The sequence below is a fragment of the Fundulus heteroclitus genome, chromosome 7 (assembly GCF_011125445.2).
Source record: "Fundulus heteroclitus isolate FHET01 chromosome 7, MU-UCD_Fhet_4.1, whole genome shotgun sequence".
NCBI classification, from domain to species: Eukaryota; Metazoa; Chordata; class Actinopteri; order Cyprinodontiformes; family Fundulidae; genus Fundulus; species Fundulus heteroclitus.
This window is the reverse complement of record NC_046367.1, coordinates 28,466,455-28,485,484: the sequence shown is the minus strand read 5'-3', so window position 1 is coordinate 28,485,484 and position 19,030 is coordinate 28,466,455. Positions and strand designations below refer to the sequence as shown.

At 44.4% G+C, this 19,030-nt stretch overlaps 2 protein-coding genes across 2 annotated transcripts in view; one reads left to right on the top strand and one right to left on the bottom strand.

The window, feature by feature from the left end:
- LOC118563829 (protein TANC1-like) overlaps positions 1 to 19,030 on the top strand; it is a 90,448-nt gene that overhangs the window by 1,404 nt on the left and 70,014 nt on the right. The window lies entirely within an intron of this gene.
- On the bottom strand, positions 5,563 to 7,422 carry LOC118563830. The gene is made up of 2 exons (XM_036139757.1): positions 6,755 to 7,422; positions 5,563 to 6,667 (listed from the first exon to the last, which is right to left on the bottom strand). The coding sequence occupies exons 1-2, from the start codon at positions 7,093 to 7,095 to the stop codon at positions 5,563 to 5,565; spliced, it is 1,446 nt and encodes a 481-aa protein (XP_035995650.1). The 5' UTR covers positions 7,096 to 7,422.

Sequence of the window (19,030 nt, the reverse complement as noted above, 5' to 3'; positions counted from 1 at the left end):
TATAGTGTACAGTAAACCCTTAAACACAAATATTTGGAAATGTAAAGAGAAGAAATATTAAAGTATTATAATAAATGTAAAGATAACAAAACCCTTCACCTAATAAAATACAGTTGTCAAGTAATCAGGTAACCAACAGTAGTAATATCGTAGATGAATATAAACAACCATCTCTCTGTGTTTAGTACATGCGGTGGACGGCGCCATCTTCAGTGTCACAAAGCCGCCCGTTGCCATGGCAATAACAGCAGCACAACCGGCGAAAATCGCGGACTTTTTATAGTGTCTAAAACTCGATCTAAAGCACTCAAAAATGTCATAAACGGTCTCCCAGTAACTTCACATAAACTATTGAATCTTAAGGGATAAGTTGAGGTTGTTTTCACGTTGTACTAACCTGAAAAACAGAGTGAATGATCACAGGATCAAGAACACCGAACCTTTCTCTTTCGTTCCCAAAACTCCTCTGAGGGGAGGGAGCACCTGGAAACACGGACTTTGACAGAAAGGTTCCGTTTCTCATCCTAGCGATCTACAGCGGATTTCTACTGATATTATTTGGCTGAATAACCATTACAGTACATTAAAATAATTTTAATTATTAATTTTCATTTTCAATTAAAATAAAAACTATTTCACTCTTTGTGAGGGTCTCACACACTCCCCGACAAACAGAAGTGGCTCCTGACACCTGACCTCAATAATAGAAAAACCCAAAGTCCAAACTTCTTGTAAACAGTGTATATGAAAAATAATAAAGTTCTTCTGAGCGAGGTACCGAATGTCTCTACTGTGTGTAGTCCATGGCACTTCTGGAGTGTATATGAGTATGCGTGCGTGCCTGGAAAGTATGCGTATCTTCTGTGTGTCTCAGTTCAGAAACAATGAATGGGTGCAAATGGGTAGTGAGTGATGGAGGGGACCATAGGGGGTTGAAAGGGAAGGGGGTAGGGATAGTACAACTGGGGCCACTGTATCGGCTGGATTCCAACTGTATTCACAGTGGGACGGGGCTGGTAGGCTGGTTGGCCCAGGGAGGGGTAGGTAAACACATAGCCAGGCCGTCTCACCCTGGTAGATTGTCTCAGAGGGGGCTGTCGGTCAGGTTGAGGCTCTGGGATGTCTTCCTCCAAGTCGACTACTTCGAGTGGGGCTATTGCTGGGTCGTCATGCGGCTGAGGCTGTCCCACGTCCTGTTCAGCCTCACTGAGTACCTCCTGATCCTCTTCTGTAACACTTTCTCTTTCCCGTTCAGGTTCAGCAAGGACTCTCTTATCCTGGTAGTTTCCATTCTGTTCCTCCTTTCTCTGTGGCTCTTGAGTCACACTTTGATCTGGTACGTGGCGGCTGGTCTGGGAGTTCTCTGCAGGTATCCGCAGCCAGTAGCGATAGACTCCATCCTCTTCCTCAGAGTCACTTGTGTTTGGACTCTGTGTCTGTTCCGAGCGTCTCTTAGCTCTCTTGTGTGACTCACGTGCAGTGGTGATGGGCTTCTGGGGTGGCTCTATAGGCAGGTCATTCACTTGTAACAGCAGGTTTCTGTGCAGAGTGCGAGTAGCTCGACCTCCTGTCTCAGGGGTCACTTTGTAGACAGGATTGTCTCCAACCTGCTCTTTTACGAGATAGATGGTCTGCTCCCAATATGGTCTCAGCTTACCAGGACCACCCCTCTCACTGAGGTTACGGACGAGGACTCTGTCTCCAGGCTGAAGGACCACTCCTCTGCTCCGCTTGTCATAGTATTTCTTCCCTTTTAAGCTGGACTGCTGACTGTTTGCATTGGCGATGCGATAAGCTTCAGTCATTTTTCCTGCCCACTTTTCAGCGTATCCTCTGTGGGTCCCGTCTTTTTCATCTGTTAGGAGGCCAAACAGCAGGTCGACAGGGAGACGTGGATGCCGGCCATAGAGCAAGTAATATGGAGAGAAGCCGGTGGCTTCATGCTTCGTGCAATTATATGCATGGACCACTTGTGGCAGGTGATCTTTCCAGTTCTCTTTTTCTTTCTCTCCCAAGGTCCTGAGCATCTGTAGCAGCGTGCGGTTCAGCCTCTCTACAGGGTTACCTTGGGGGTGATAGGGGGAGGTCCGGGAATGGCCCACGCCGGCTAACTGTCGCAGTGACTTGAACAACTCGTTCTCGAACTCCCTACCCTGGTCATGGTGGAGCCGAGATGGGTATCCGAACCTGGGGATAAAATCATTGAACAGTCTGTCGGCCGCCGTCTTGCCTGCCTTGTTACGGGTGGGGTAGGCTTGTGCGAACCTGGTAAAGTGGTCAACTACGACAAGAATGTACTCACATCCACCACGGGAGGGCTCCAGGTGGAGGAAGTCGATACACACCAGTTCGAGGGGAGAGTTTGACGTAATGCTACCCATCGGTGCTCTTTCATGCACGGCTGGCTTCTTCTGTTTCAGGCAAGGGCACTTTCTGGTGACGTATTCTTCTATCTCTCGTTTCATGAAAGGCCAGTAGAAGCGCTCTCTTGCTAGAGACAGTACTTTTTCCACACCGACATGGCCCATGTTGTTATGCAGGTAGGTGAGAGCTAGTGGCCTGTAGGTGGCGGGTAAGACTAACTGTTTGCGTCCTATTGTCTTCCTGTACAGCAATCCACCTTCTATGTGCAGCTTGCTCCACTCTCTGAGGAGACGCATGGTGTCTGTGTCACAGTTACCCTTGTTGCACTCTGTCGGTGGTGTGTTATTCTCCTTCAACTCCATCACTTTTCCGATCGCAGTGTCTGCTCTCTGTTCTCTTACCAGCTCATCATGGCTAATCGCCTGCAGTGGTTCCATGTAGGGTTGGGTTTGGGATGCTAAGTTGAGGGCTGCAACCCAAGCAACGTCTCCTCGTTGGGCTCTTCGGGTTCCCTCCCATGTAGTGCACACAGCCTCATCTGTCAGCTCCTCAGAGCACTCTGTCATGAGGGTGTCGATATCGAGGGGACAACGGGAGAGGGTGTCGGCATCGATGTTAATTTTGCCTGGTCGGTATCTGACATTGAAGCTGAAATCTGCAAGCTGTCCCACCCACCGGTGGCCTACTGCGTTGAGCTTGGCGGTACTTAGGACATATGTGAGCGGGTTGTTGTCCGTGAAGACAGTGAAGTGAGGGGCGTAGAATAAATAGTCTCTAAATTTGTCACATATCGCCCACTTTAACGCCAAGAACTCAAGCTTACCACTGTGTAGATGGTAGTTCTGTTCTGCTGGTGTCAATGTGCGTGAGCCGTAGGCGATCACTCTCAGTTTTCCACCCTGATGCTGATAAAGCACTGCTCCGAGGCCTTTCTGTGATGCATCGGTGTGGAGTGTGAAAGGCTGATTGAAGTCAGGGTACGCCAGCACTGGGGGTTCCATCAACATGTCGACCAGACGCTCCAGGATCTGCTGGTGTTTCTCGTTCCACTCGACTGGGGTGCGAGAGGACTGCTGAGGGGATTTTGTTTTCCCTCGAGAGGGTTTAGACTGGGGGCTGTCAGACTGTTCCTTGAGCAGGTCATACAGGGGCTGGGCTATCCGTGAGAAGTCTTGCACGTAGCTTCTGTAGTAGCTCAGGAAGCCTAGTATTTGTCTGACATCTCCGACCGTCTTTGGTGCTCTGTGTTTTAGTATTCGCACTGCCTCCAGGTCCTTAGGATCCACTCTAACCCCTTCTGCTGACACCAACCGGCCAACATAGCGGACCTCTTTCCGGAACAGCTCACACTTTTCTGGCTTTAACTTTACGCCGTGCCGTTGGAGAGCTTGGAGGACTTTCCGCAGGACTTGCACATGTTCATCAAAGGACTTTGAGAAGCACAGAACGTCATCTAGGTAAGGAATGCAGCATTCATCTCGGAGCGTGTCGAGCATCTCCTCCATGCTCCTTTGAAATGCTGCTGGGGCGTTGGATAGGCCAAAGGGGATTCTGACCCACTCGTACAGTCCCCATGGGGTCGTGAATGCAGTCATGTACCTTGATCCTTCTGCCATAAAGCCTTGGTGATAGGCCTTGCCCTGGTCGAGTATCGAAAACCAGCCATATCCTCCCAGGGAGTCGGTGAGATCCTGTATGCGGGGGAGGGGGTGCCGGTCCGGCACGGTCTTGTTGTTGAGGAGCCGGTAATCGATGCACAGGCGCAGGGATCCATCCTTCTTCCTCACACATATGACAGGGGCTGCATAAGGGGACTGGGACTTGACGATCCATCCTTTTACTATCAGGTCCTGAACATATTCCTTCACCTCTTTGTAGAGTGGTTTCGGGATCGATGCGTAGGCCTTCTGCACTGGGATGTCGTCCTTGAGCCTGATCTCCATCTGTAGTGAGGGGATGCAACCGATGTCGCTACTGTCACGTGAAAAGGCCCCAGACTCCTCACACAGCATTCTCTCCACTGTCTGCTGTTGTTCAGGGTCCAGGTGACTGATGTCGACAGGCGGCAGCCAGGGTTCGCTGGAGGTCACACTGGGAGAGGTGGTGTTAACCTCTACTGCTGCTCTCACCTGTGGCTCTGCAGCGTCAGTGTCAATGATTTTGGTCACATGTTGGATGACACCGAGGTGAGTCCTCTTTGGCAGGGTGATCTCATGCTTTGAATGGTTGGAGATGGGCACCTTAACGTACGGCCGACGTGTGTGGTGGATTTCCAGAAGGCCTTCTCCCACACTTAGCTGTTCTAAAATCGGGTTATCCTCTGCTGGCTCATACAGGACAATGGGATCAGAGGCGTCGAAGTTAGGTGGGACCCGGCACCACACATGTACTGCACTTCCTGCTGGAATAACAACATTGTCCCTGCCCACCCTCACCATGGCTGGGTCGCAGTCTGTCTTCTGCGGAACCTGGATGAAGTTGACCATGGCCATCGCCTCCTCTTCCTCCATTCCAAATGCTCTGCGTAGAAGGCTGACCAGTACAACTAGAGCAGCGCCAGAGGACTCTTGTCTCTTGATGACCTGTTCAAGTACATTGGCACCTAACAATGGCTGGGGTAGGGGACATCGACTGACCAGAAAGGGGGTCTGGACAATGAGGTTGGGGTCTTCATTTCCTGCCAGGCTGACAGTGAGTTCTACCCACCCGTCATAGGGGATGGCTTGGCCGTTGGCTGCATAGACTTTCAGGTCTGTTTCAAGCAGCTCCTGCAGGGACCTCACTGGGTAATTGGGGATATGAACACCGGCCCACGCTCTGTCAATGATGCTCACCTGCGAACCGGTGTCAAAAAGGACTGTTGTTGGATTTCCATTGATCGAGCATTTCAGCTGGCTCTTCTTCCCAATTAGGGGTGCTTGACATCCGATGGTGCTCTGGCAGGTAAGGGTGTGTGGCTGAGGTTTGGGGTTCTTGGGCCGTCCTGTTGGTTTTTTGCGGGTGGGGTCTACTGGCTGGGACTGGAGTGGTGCACCGGTCTCTGGTTGTCCCTCGGCAGAGACCGGGTCTCGTTTCCCGAGAACCTGGTTCGCTTCCAGCATCCCACTGCTCTGTGTCCTGCCTCTCCACACACAAAGCAATGCGTGCAGTCCTGCAGATTCTGTTCTGTACATTTGGGCAGCGCGCTTGTCCTCCCCCTCACTTGGAAAGAGGGCTGGGGTGTGTGATTGGGAGGTGGTCGGGCTGGTGGTGGTAGGAGAGGGATGCAACTGGGGTTGGCTGAAAGGGGTGGTATGGCTGGGTTTGGGGTAGTGAGTGGGCCATCTGGGTGTTGCTGTTGTTCACCTTAGCATCCATTAGTGCGGCCACCATCTGTGTCAGGGTCTCCACCTGCGCACTGAGCTGTTGGATGGTCTGGTGGTTTTTGTCGTCCGCAATGATGGTGTGTCTCAGTTTGTTATCCGTCTGTCCACCTCCTGTCTCCACCTTGGCAGTGTGGGCCTGTGTGTTCTTCTGGCGGGGAGGCTGGCTGAGTCTGCGTTGATGTTCATTCTCGTCGCTGATCATTTTAGTCATTTGACCGAGGATCTCCTCATCTGTGACTTGGCTGTTGGAGACGAGGGGTCTCAGTCTCTGTCGAAGGTCGGCGTGTTTCGCTCCCAGGCCCTGATAGATCGTGTTGAGGAAGACCCCTTGGATGGTCTTAGGGTCATAAGAAATGTCCGTGTCGGCCTGCTTGGACTGGAAGAAGAGCCTCTGTTTGAGTCCGATCATGCGGTACAGGAACTGCTGGGGTGACTCTTGTTCAGCTTGTCGGGCACACATCAGCTCCTGAAACATCTCTGTGGTTGCCTTCTCCCCAAGATGGGACCTGAGGAAGACCTTGAGTTCGGGGACAGCAAGCTCATCCTTATTCGACAGCATGTCCTTGAATGTACCTGGTTTTATGATTCTCAGCACACCCCGGACCACTTCTGTCTCCGGGAAGCCATCTTTCAGTCCCTCGTCGATTTGTTTACTGATGCTGTTATAGCTGATCTCTGAGCTCTGGTCTCCAATTTGGCCTCCATGGACCTTGAACTCTCTGCGCTGGAGAAAGGGGAGGTCTTTCAGGGGAATCATCCTCTCCGGGGTGGTCTGTGGAGGGGGCGTTGACACTGTCCCACCGTGGTGGTTGTGTGTAGGGGCGGGGGAGGCAGCCGCAGCTTCTAATAGTCTCAGTTTCTTACCCAGCTCCTCATACATTCTCCTCAGTTCCTCTCCTGGCTGGGTGGTTGCATTGTTGGGGGGGTTGGAGTGGGGAGGCATGATGATGCTGTTGCTCGGGGGGTCAGATGGCAGTGGTATGGGGTCTGAAGGGGCTGTACTGTCAGGGCGGTTGGAATGGGGATTGGGTGGCGTCAATGTGTGGACTGAAGGAGAAGGTTTGGGGCTAGCACTGAGCACGGCATGTGGCGTGGCGGCAGCGGGGGACTCTGTATCTAATATCTTGCAGATGACATCATTCAGCATCAGCAGTGTGCTCAAACCTTCATCCTCGCTTCCCAGAAGGTCTTCAGACTGCATGTAGGCGATGACGTAGTCCAGGCATCCTTCCTCATCAGCTGGACTAAGTTGGTCGATTTCGTTGCCAGATACGAGGTCCCTCGCAACCTCGTAGAGGTGGGCACTTGATAGTCGAAACAAGTTCTTCTTGATGTTCCACACCACCTCTTTCCGTTGCTGGGACATGGTGTGTGGTTCTGATGATGAGTCGATGTCTCGTTGGGGGTAACTACTGGTGTGACGAACCAGCAGTGTTGATCCTTGGTGACTGATGTGCTGTGCCTCTCCACTTCAGCTGTGCGGCTCCCTGGCGAGATCTTTTGTCTTATCTCTGCTCCTGGACACCCACGGGCTGATTGCTGGCCTGTCACGACTGGTCACCGTGGTCTCGTGGTTCTGGTATCACTGGATCAGCATTCCAACCGGAAGGCGGCGCTGATCCCGGACGAGCCCCCACAATTTGTAACGGGTCCCAAGCTGGGCCGGGTACCACGTCACAATATTGAAAAAAGATGAGCGATGAGTGTTCAGTGTCTCGCTGGCTTTGGGCTCTGAAAAACAGAGTGAATGATCACAGGATCAAGAACACCGAACCTTTCTCTTTCGTTCCCAAAACTCCTCTCATTTATTCACAATTATATAACAAAACAATCAATCAAGCAACCAATAAAATATTCCCAAAATCTGCAATAGTGTCTCTTTCAGTGTCCTCTCACACTCAGTATCACGCTTCGACTTCAATAAACACTTAAACCCATCATCATTTCACATTGAAATATATATCCACGGGCACTCTCTGTATAGGTACTATTCCATATAGCTGCCATTAAATAGTACAAATAATACTGTTAGCCAGTGCAGTTTTTGTAGTGCTGCTAATCACAACTATAGTGCAATATGAATTCACTTTCATTTTCTTTAGCTTAAAGCTGCTCAGAATACTCTATATGTCTTTTCAAAACGTATTGACATCATTGCAAATGGGGAATAAAAATGAAAAATAACAAATATGTTCAAACCATTCCAACAACAATAAGTGTACCAAAGGCTCACTTATCTTCATAAACCATATAGTGTACAGTAAAACCCTTAACACAAATATTTGGAAATGTAAAGAGAAGAAATATTAAAGTATTATAATAAATGTAAAGATAACAAAACCCTTCACCTAATAAAATACAGTTGTCAAGTAATCAGGTAACCAACAGTAGTAATATCGTAGATGAATATAAACAACCATCTCTCTGTGTTTAGTACATGCGGTGGACGGCGCCATCTTCAGTGTCACAAAGCCGCCCGTTGCCATGGCAATAACAGCAGCACAACCGGCGAAAATCGCGGACTTTTTATAGTGTCTAAAACTCGATCTAAAGCACTCAAAAAATGTCATAAACGGTCTCCCAGTAACTTCACATAAACTATTGAATCTTAAGGGATAAGTTGAGGTTGTTTTCACGTTGTACTAACCTGAAAAACAGAGTGAATGATCACAGGATCAAGAACACCGAACCTTTCTCTTTCGTTCCCAAAACTCCTCTGAGGGGAGGGAGCACCTGGAAACACGGACTTTGACAGAAAGGTTCCGTTTCTCATCCTAGCGATCTACAGCGGATTTCTACTGATATTATTTGGCTGAATAACCATTACAGTACATTAAAATAATTTTAATTATTAATTTTCATTTTCAATTAAAATAAAAACTATTTCACTCTTTGTGAGGGTCTCACACTTTGACTCAGCGCAGGACTTTCCAATTCTTCACTCCTCTCAGCCACTAACTGGTGTGTTTTGAGTCACTGTCGAGGTGCAGGGTCCAGTTCTGCTTTAGTTTTCTTTTCTTTTTCTACAGACGGACTCGTGTTTTCCTTTTAAGTTCCCTCTGATTTGTGTTACAATTAATCAAAATCATTTCCAAACCACGACACTTCCACCCATCATTGCTTTTAAGTTCATTGTGAAACCTGGCTCTGGACTGGTCTGATCTGCCCTCTGTGTCACTGGCATGTTAATGTTGTTTCTCTAACCATCATGTGGTAATTTAGTGCTTCTAATAAAGGGGTCTAACTGCAATTGATCTGCCCTCCAGGAACAGCAGTTAGCAGGAATAGTTTTCTGGACCCAAATTTGAACATGATGCCATTTATTTGGTTTCTTCTCTGTTCTTTTGTCCATATAATTACGTTTTTAGACTTTTTAGAAGTTCTGGTTTTTGTCCAAGTCCTCTGGAAAACTTTTGTCAGATCTTAATGTTTTAGAGAGCAGAGAGGCTTCCTACTAGCTCACCTCATATGACTTAACACTTGTAGAGTATATGTGATGTTTTTTTTTGTGTGTTGTTTTTTTGTTGTTGTTTTTTTGGAGACTTCTTTAGCGTCTTGCAGTCTGCTTTTAAGGTTAACTTGGGCAACCAGACCTAGACATGTTGAAATTCTTTAGGGACCTCTTTAAATCCCTTACCATAATACCTAAACTGCTTCCACCTTTGTCCTGAAGGCCTCTGACATCTATTAGGAGCTCACCATGGTGTTCACCCTCGCTTTAACGGCCAGGAGAACACACCAGACTGAAGCGTTTAAATCTCCTTCAAAAATGAGGTTTAAACACTGACAGCAAGTCTGTGATGTGTTTGGGTGCTAAGCCATTCAGTGATTCATAGACTAACAGAAGTGTTTTAATTGTTATGGTTCCATGGGCGCATCATAGGTTTTGCTTGTTTTAACTGTGGGTTAGTCATAACAAGAAAACCTGTGCTCTGGTTCATACCGGGGCAAATCAGTCAGATTTACCAAAAGATATAAATGGGAACACGATTTTTAAAATAAACCAGGGATCCACGAAACAACCTCATAGTGACTGAAATAGACCATTTCTTCTACCCTGACCAGGAGTAAACACTGGAAAATCACAAAAAAGGAACTTTTTTGTGTTATTTTTTTTTATGTTTTTACATTCTAGTTATTTGATACTTAAAAGTGGATTGCTTGATTTTCTGTTGGATTCAAAACCCTCTACCTTTTATAAGGAACCTGCAGCCGATTTAGCTGAATATTATGATCCACGTTCTTTTACCTTTTAAGAATTTACACGCATAAATTCATATGAGTTATAGTCTTTAGACAGAACATTTTAAATCCTCATATCCCAGGTATGGAATATCAAGAATTGGTTTTGGTCAGTAAAAGCCTGAAGAGGGCATTTCAAGTAATAGCAAAGGTTTTCAATTAAAGGGCTTAACTTTTGAACAAATGGAATGGAAACGTGATAGGGCTGGATGACATAGGAAAAAAAAGCAAATTGATAAAATAGAAATCCTATTGATCAATATTGATAATTATCAACAAATTAAAAAGATATATTTTAAATGCAGCCCTGGCCATTTTATACTGTTGCTTAATGACCTATTTTTAGATACAGAACACACAAATACTGAGTTCAAACTCAACCTTTTATTCAACCAACATTTTACCAAAACTACAAGTTTTTAAAAATTAAAAAAAGAACTTGTGCTCTCTGAACCCTTTAAAGGGGGCGGAGCTTGGTGACAGAGCGTTCCTGGGTCTGCGTTTGTGATTGGTTGGGAGGATGTAATGACTGTAATATTAACCTACATGGCTAAAATGCAAAAGGAAGGAAAACCTTTATTCTGTTGAACTTTATAGACCCTTTTTTCTATCATTGATATACGTCTATCGATCGATATATATCGTTATTGAATTATTGTCCAACCCTAAAAAGTGATGAAATAAATCATGCCATTTTCAGCATTTGGATAAAAATATTTTAGATTGCAGAGTTCAGCATTTTAAAGTCTAAGATTATGGGAAGTCCTCTGTTACATTGAGACAAATGAGATGTTCTGACTTTAAAAAAGTCAGTATTTGCTTAATTAGGCAACTTTCAGTAAATATTTGCTTAATTATCTTAAGTGGTTGATAGAATCTCAAAATCTAGCAATAAAGCCCCACTTTAAGGCACCTTATATGGACACCAAGCTTTTTTGGTTCCAGAAAAGCATGTGCGCCCCTATCAAAAACTAAAGTGGGCTTCTGTTGGGTGCAAAGTTCAAATATCTGCTTCATTTCTGTCAAAAGGAAACGAAGATAAATATGACAATTGGAAAATTCGGTATTCTTCTGTTGCCTTTCTTAAACGGCCACTCTCAACATTAAAATCTCACCAGTTCAAAGTGATTTTTTTTTTTGTGGTTTTTGGCTCTGCAATCTGCAATATAAACCAAAAGGATAGCTTATAGTGTTGTTCCAAAAAAGCCTTACCCAAGTCTTTGTGAAGACCCAGGGTTGTCCCACGTGGCCCAGAGGTTGGTTTAATTCGCCTTTGCCATCTTTGAACTCGTACTTCCCAAAAAGCACCCAAAACCAGTCACAATCTGGCATCCATTACCGGGCCAGATGCAGCAAATTTCATCCTCTGATTGTTTTAAAACTTAAGCACTGTCTGACTCTGTAAACTATCTGGTGCGTAACTGGGAAAAATTCCCTAATATTTCACATTTTATCACTTCAAACGTTGATTTGTTATACAAATGTTTCTTTTTTTTTGGTTTTCATGATCCTCAAGCTAAAGAGAGTCATTTTAACCTAATGTCTAGTTGATCGATATGTGAACAGACTGATTATGGTTCCTCCTACTACTGTGTGGACGTGGGATGATGCTCATGTTTCCGTCTGTATTTTGAAACCGAATGGGTAGCTCTCTAAAAGCACAAGCTGGTTTATAAGAGGGCTAAAGTACAGTAATCTTGTCCACCCACTTAAACTGAGTCATTGAAGTTTGACTACTGGCTGGCTCTATTATGACTTGCTTTCTGCTTGTCGTCAGAGGAGGAGCGTACCTCCGTCAGGTGCTTTAAAAATCAAAGGCGTGTTTCTGCTTTTGAAGAAAGTACTGGAAATGCTAGAAGGAAGCGTGCTTTAATTTTAGCTCCTAAATTCACTGTCCTCTCCGATGGGATTCCTCACCCTTGTTGTGTCTGGCCAAACTCCTGCGTTTTCAACCTCGGCAGTGCGTTGTTTTTCATTAGAAACCCAACAGGTGGGGAAAGACGTCTCAGCGCTAACATTCTGGTATTAATTTCACCTAAACTTAGACGGACTAAAGAAACCAGCAGAACGGATTTGCGTGCCTTAGTGAAAAGCTTGAGCCGTCCCAGTTGTCTGCTGGAAGATGTTTGCATCACAGGGTTAGTGATTGCGTTGGGCGGTGTGGGGGGGGGGGGGGGGTCCTCTGCAGAGCCTGGTTCCCATGGTCCAGAGCCAACTGGCCAATAAAAGATGCTGGCATCAGAGTTGCATCGGGACGGCTACTGAAAGCCGACAGAGAGAACGTACTGAGTAGCTGCTGCTGTGACGCAGGCTGATTTTTGTTCTTCGGAAAGCAGCCTCACGGTTATTTCCCCCTGCAGGAAACCCAGATTTACAAACATAGCTTGAACCCTGAATGCAGCGATGTGGATTTCTGGCTGGAGATGAGGGACGCGTATTTGCTCCTGCCCATCCGTGTGGCTGTATGGTACTTTGTTATGGCATGAGAGCAAATGGAGCAAAAGAGTGTTACTGTGCACCGCATTACGTTGCATCACCTCTAATCTGCTTTGAACAAACTGTGGGGCTTTATTCTTGGTTTACTTTGGCCAGCTGCGGTTTCAGGAAAGCGCTTTGAAACTCTTCAAGTTTTCCGCTGAGCCCAATGCCGTTCGTGACCTGAGCAGGAGTAGGAATACAGCAAAGTCTTTTTAACACAGTCGAGATTATGTGCTCAGATTATTTCTCGTCGCACCTCAGTTTGCCCCAAAGCCAAAAAGGCAGAAGTCATCTTGTTTTTCCTCTGCCGTTGTTTGGATGGTGTCAGCCAGAACTGGTGGATTTGTGTCTCTGCTCCCCACGTCACACGGCTCGTTTGCTTGTTGTTATTCCTCATCCGCAATGCTGGTTCCCCTGTCTACAAAATAGGTTGAAGCCCAAGGAAGTATTTAATGCTTTCACAGCTGTGGATTGAAGGATCATACACGAGCCCCTTTTTGAAAAATGGTTTCATGTAATTGCATTAATGACTCACAATCGTCTTTGTTGCACAACTGAACCGATCGCCCCCACGATGACCCACTGCTGAACACCAGAATGCCTGGATGTCACACTGGGTTCGAGCCGGGCGCGAGATTATTAACGAATGGTAACCTAACCATGAGTCAAAAAATGTGGTATTAAAGTGGAGATTTAAAAACCTGAATTGATAACATGATGCAATTGCTTCAGACAACATGAAAGGATCGATTATATCTGAGAATGATGGTTAAAAAATGATTAAAGTTTTAAACTGTATTCTAAATACCAGCTACATATTTTCAAAGTGCTTATTGAGCAGGAACTTTTGCAGTTCTGTTCTTTAAAGCGCAATGCAAGTATAAGACGCTATTAGCTAAATAGTGGTGATGGTGAGATGAGGCTTCGTGAGGCATTGAAGCTCTAAGTGGAATATTATATGGGTGGCTGTGTATGTTTTTCTGTCACTTTAGTGAAATGGCATAGGCTTCAACAGACACAGTTAAAGTGCTTGTAGAACTTGGAAGAGGGCACTGGATATGCTTGTGCAACGTGGACAGTGATGTGCAAAACGGGAAATTTTTATCAGAAATGGGGAGCTTTTTAACAGTTTTTAGTTCTTAATAGATTCTTAAACACTAGTTGTTGTTTTTTTTTTAGCTTTTGTATTAAGAAAGTTCAATTGGAATTTGTGCAAATTTGTGTAATAACATTGAAATAACAAATGTTTGAAGCATGTCATATATAAGTGATATGAAATTAATTGCTCAAGAAAAAAAAAATGGACATCTCTCTATCTCAGTAGTGAAAAAAGGTCCACACAGCATTTGTGCTCAGGGCCTCCAAATGGCTAGCACCACCCCTGTTTTTAGCAAGGCCTTTGTGCAGCAGCAGGTTCCCTGTTGGATGCGCTAATGCCAGCTGAGTCAGACCTCTGTTTTATTGTGTAGTGAAGGACTGTTATCATTCAACTCTGCTGCAGTTCAGGTCCTCTTTGCGCCTCTTGGAGACGGGTAAACATCAGAGCCGTGATCATTTACCTCCACTTTTCCTCTCTCCTGCGAAGGGCCTACATGCACTTGAACTTACAGCAAGCATTGTGTGACCAAGCAATGAGTTTCTGATGCGTTTTTTTTAATTAATTAATTAATTTTTATTTTTTTTAATTAGCAAACACCACTTGAAATACTGCTTATTGGGAGAAATCCAGTCAAATATTCCCACATAGGTGAAATCCTCCTCTTCCTAGCTGGCTCCATCCTCTGTCATCGCCTCAATCTACAAGCTCCTCCTCTCACCTAAACTTTACAAACTGTCTCCAAACTGTGAAAACTCTGGGTAGCGTAGCGAGGCTTCGGCCGTCATCATTTTCGGCTCCTCCCCTAAACGAAGCGTGCCTCGATACGCGCTTTTGCGGAAACGCCTCCTCCATAACTCGACGCACGTTTCAAATCCTCGGCCCTTCTCATAACATCCCCGCTAGACGCTCAGGCTATCTGCTAATGTAGCCTGATGCTAAACGGACAGCTCACTCGCGGTTCTTCAGCTGCAAACTTAAAAGCAGGGCTATTAGGTGGCGCTCTTTTACATTCCACAAAAAAAGAGAGCGGATATGAGGGAACGGTGTGGGTGCCCTCTTTTAACCAGCTGACTGGCGGTGCACAGCAACACGTGGGGGAGGGGCAGCTCCACATCCCACCGTGTGTCCCCTCAGCACGTCCTCTGCATCTCATTAAAAAGCCTTTAAGTTTTAACCATGGAATGATGGAAAATGTTTGCCATTTTGAAAATGTCTCTTAAAAAAACAAAAAATAATAATGTAATACCAGTAACTGACCTGTGCCTGTCTTGCACGCTGGGACATTTTTGTTTTGAATGCTTTTCATCATAAAGATGGAACAGTCATCTGTTGGGTGGATCAAAAGTCTTGACGAGCGAGGAGGTTTCCAAAGGCCACGTATGTGGATGTTTACCCTCTGGCTTGTGTTTGGAGGGACCCCGCAGTAGCAGCTGTTACTGATTTACACTTCAGTTCAGACTTTTTAAAAACTCCCGGAAATGAACAAGGGAACTTTAAGACAACTGATGAGTGCCATCAATTTAACAGCTTGTGCTACATTAGCACGGCTGTCACGTTTTGAGACAAAGCATATTCAGGGTGTGTAAAGTAATCGGTGGGCTTTTAAGGGGAATGTGTTGCAGCTGCCTTTGCAGGCGGCGCAGCACACAAAACGCAGAGCGTTCCTGCGCGCTCTCGGGAAGGATTTCGTAAATAAGAATTCTTCAAAACCGAACGCGTCCTTTTTCGCTAGCCGTGTTAGCATCTCCATATGTCGCTGTTGCTCAACACGTGTTCTTCTCTGCTTCCTCGGATGGTCCTCTGAGCTTAATCTCAGCGAGTGGGATGAAGGCAATTAAGAGGAGGGACTGAGCTCCTTGTAAATCAGTCATCAACAAAGAAGGCCTGCGTACAAGATGGTTGTCCTCAGCTGGATGTGCCCTTGATGTAACAATCAAACGGATCTCATTTGGATTTTATAGATTGTCCTATCTGTTAAGTCTCTGTTTGGGCAATGACTTTTTGTCATAAAGCCATTGTGTTTCATTGTGTTGTCATTGCTAGTTGTGATTTATTTGTTATACCAAAATATATAAATAACGTAGATTGTGACTGTTACTTTAAGTGATCAGGAATAAAGAAAACCCTATTTTTAAATGAATTAGTCAGCATATTGTTTAGAAAGGTGTTTTTATTTTAAAGCTGTGTTTGAAGTATTAGTGCCTAAATGATAACTCCTATGGTTTATTTACTAATTTTCTAATTTTCTAATTTTGCATTTATGTCTGTCCCTCAAATTGTTAAATTATAGAAGCTGTGTTAAAAGTTAACTTCCTCACCAAAAAAAACTCTAATATCATTAATGGCGTGTTGTAGGAAGCTCCTTTTAGACTTTAAAACGCTCCTGTTAATGTTTTACCCTTAGTCAAATACCAGAGTTCCTAGTCTCTTTTCTATAATTTATTAGCTGTGGATCCTTTCCAAATTCATGCTCTTTTTGTTTCGTTTTTACCCGATTAGGGACCAGTTTAGCCTCGAGTCAAACATTTGTTGGAATTCAGACTTTTCTTTTCAGAGTAAATAAAGCTTTGAAAATGTTGATACATCAAAACATTTTAGATTCCCCTCCCCCAGGGCATATCTCATTTCCTTTGGTTTAAATCGCTTTTAAGTTTTATGATTAAGCTGAAACGATGGGGTATCTTCTCAAGCTTCTCACGGTAGTTTGCTGGAGCTAACTAATTTGGCCGTGTGCTTAGGGTCACCCACCCAGCAGGGTGAAGTCTTAAATGTTGCTTCTGTATTTACATTTCTTCACAGTGTCAAATTTTAGTGGAGGTTTTAGGGGGTCCGTCTTCATTTTCCTTCCTCTCCAGAGGTTAATTTACTCTTTGTTGTACAGTAAATCAGTAATGGCTTAATCGAGTTTAATCTGTTGCAACAGTAGGCGATGACAGCGTCTCTCTTCAGGGGATAGCATGACGTTAATTCAGTTTGATATCTGAAGACTGTGAGAAAAGTAGGGGAAACTAGCAGGGCTTATGTCATCCATGAATGTTGGCCGTTTAGTCATTTGTGTCTATCTAAAATATTACATGGAAGTCTACGTCTCAGATTTTGTCGTTTTTACATCACACGGGGTGTGACTCAAATATTTAGAGCCATGATTCCTTTGTCTAAATGTTTGTAGAGCTACACTCTGGAGCTGCGAAAGAGGTTTAGTCATCGTTATTGCTAAGGTAGCTTTTTATTACCGCCTCAGGGTGGGAAAAATCTGCGAAAAATCCCAAGACTTCTAGTAATTAACTGTTATGTCACACCATCATTAATGGTGATATGTTGTTAGTTTGGGGAAATCCTGTTAACTAAGAATGTAGGACATTTGAGGAAAACCAGTCAAGGTGCAATACATAAAAAAACAAAAAGAAAAACAAAATTACGGTAATTTTGTAACTTAACTAATTTTCTTAATTGCAAATTGACTTAAAAATTAAGCTTGTTAAATTCAGCATAATTGAAGAGTTGTATTTTTATTTGTTCCTCAAATTAGTTTGAAAACAGAGACATGGTTTGATTTGTCAGCGGTTGTTTAGATGACAGGTTGTACTTACCAGAGGATTTTTGCTGGATATCATTGCTCATCCTCTGCATTAGAAAGATTAAGTGTCCTCTGAAGTAAACTTTAGTAGCTTTAAAATTTCTTTTTTTAGTTCATGTTTTTGTTCTTGTGCTAACTCCATTTTAAAAAGCAATGTAATTTATCAGATGGGGATCCTTTTTAAGTTTTGTTTTACTTGATTAGACTCAAGATTTAAAATTTGTTGGACTTCAGGGTTTTATATTAAGAGTAAAATAACTGAGCTGTTAAAATTTTGGAAAATCAATTTTTTTCAATTTATCAATTACCATTGAAATTGCCTTTAAGCTTTATGATTAAGGTCTAATATTTGGGTTTGGTCCCACTAACGTCTCACAGTAGTTTTTTTTGGAGTTTTGTCCAGTTCCTCCTGATAGGACCGGTGTAATTGAGTCAGGTTTGTGGGCCTCCTTGCCCACACACTCCTTCTCAGCTCTCCCCAGACATTTGTTTATGGGACTGAGACCAGGGCTTTATAGCCACTCCAGAAACCCTGACTTTTGTCTTCCTTAAACCGCTTTGTAACTAAATTGGCGGCAGGTTTAGGGTCAATGTTCGTTTAGAAGACTCATTTATACCCAAGCAGGGTGAAGTCTTAAGCGTTGCTTCTATATTTAGACATGAGGTCATTTGTTTTGTGAAGTACACCAGTCCCTCCTGCTGCGAAACACCCCCCCACATCATGATGCCACCACCCTCATGCTTTATCTGGGTTGGACTTCCACCTTTTTCCTCCAGGGATCATTATGGCCAAACACTTTTGCTTTAATTTCACCAGCTCATATAAAATGTTGCAGAAATTAAATTGTCTGGATTTTAAAATTGCACTCTGTTTTTCTTAGAGTTACCTGTTGAAGTAATGGCTTTGCTTCTTTAACGCTGAGTGGCTTTTCAGTTGATGTGCACATTTCACACCAAATCAAGCTCATTTCTGCACAGGGAGATCTCGACACTAGCATTTAATTACCAATGCTTTGAAAAATACTTGATACTAATGCTATTTTCAAGACAACATATCTTTTATTTATGCATTAACAAATACCAGAAAAATATAATCAGTAACAATATAGCCCAATAGTGTTTTTATTATTGTAACTGGAGCTAAATCAGGAAGCTGCTGGCAACTGAAAAACAACTTGGTAAAAAAATATTCTTAAGAGTACCGAGAGGTTTTTCCAAGGTTAGATATTTCCTGTCTTTGCAAGGCCCATGCTTTTGTTAGCTGGCATGAATGCCGGAAAAGCTTGAGTCAAACCAGTACAGTTGTTCTGTATAAATATCACTTCTTTTGTATTTCCCCTGCAGCTCTGGTGTGAATAATAACCTCTTGTTTACAGTGGCTGACACTCAGACTGTGCTCTCCTTCGTACCTACTCTCCAAACTTCCTGTTTGAAAGTTTTTTTTGTTTTGTTGTATTTCACCATTGTTTTTGAGCCACTTGAACTCAGAGACCAGGCCGGGTCTGTTTCCTGACCCTCATTGAACGGACAACGAGAGAATAGATAACGACGGAGTTCACACGAGTGTTTTAAATGTCGCCCTTCGTGGAAGCGGTTTTATCAAAGCGCTTCGAAGGTCGGCTCCGTTTGAGAGTTTCCACGTTGCCATGCCCACCGTGTCGAACTCTTATCACGATCGTTCACGTGAAACTGGTTGACGAAGACAGCCGGCGTAACGGTTCAGCGGGGAAAGAGGAGGCTCGAAGCGGGAACCAGCCGCTCGCTTTCACGCTTAGAAGACGGGTGGTTTGGATTGCTTTTCATTGTTGTTGTTTGCCACATAATAGAGGACAAAGTTCACGCTCGCTCACCAGTATTCAGTGGTGGTAAAATGCTTCCTTACCAGTGGCACTCTGGACAAACAAT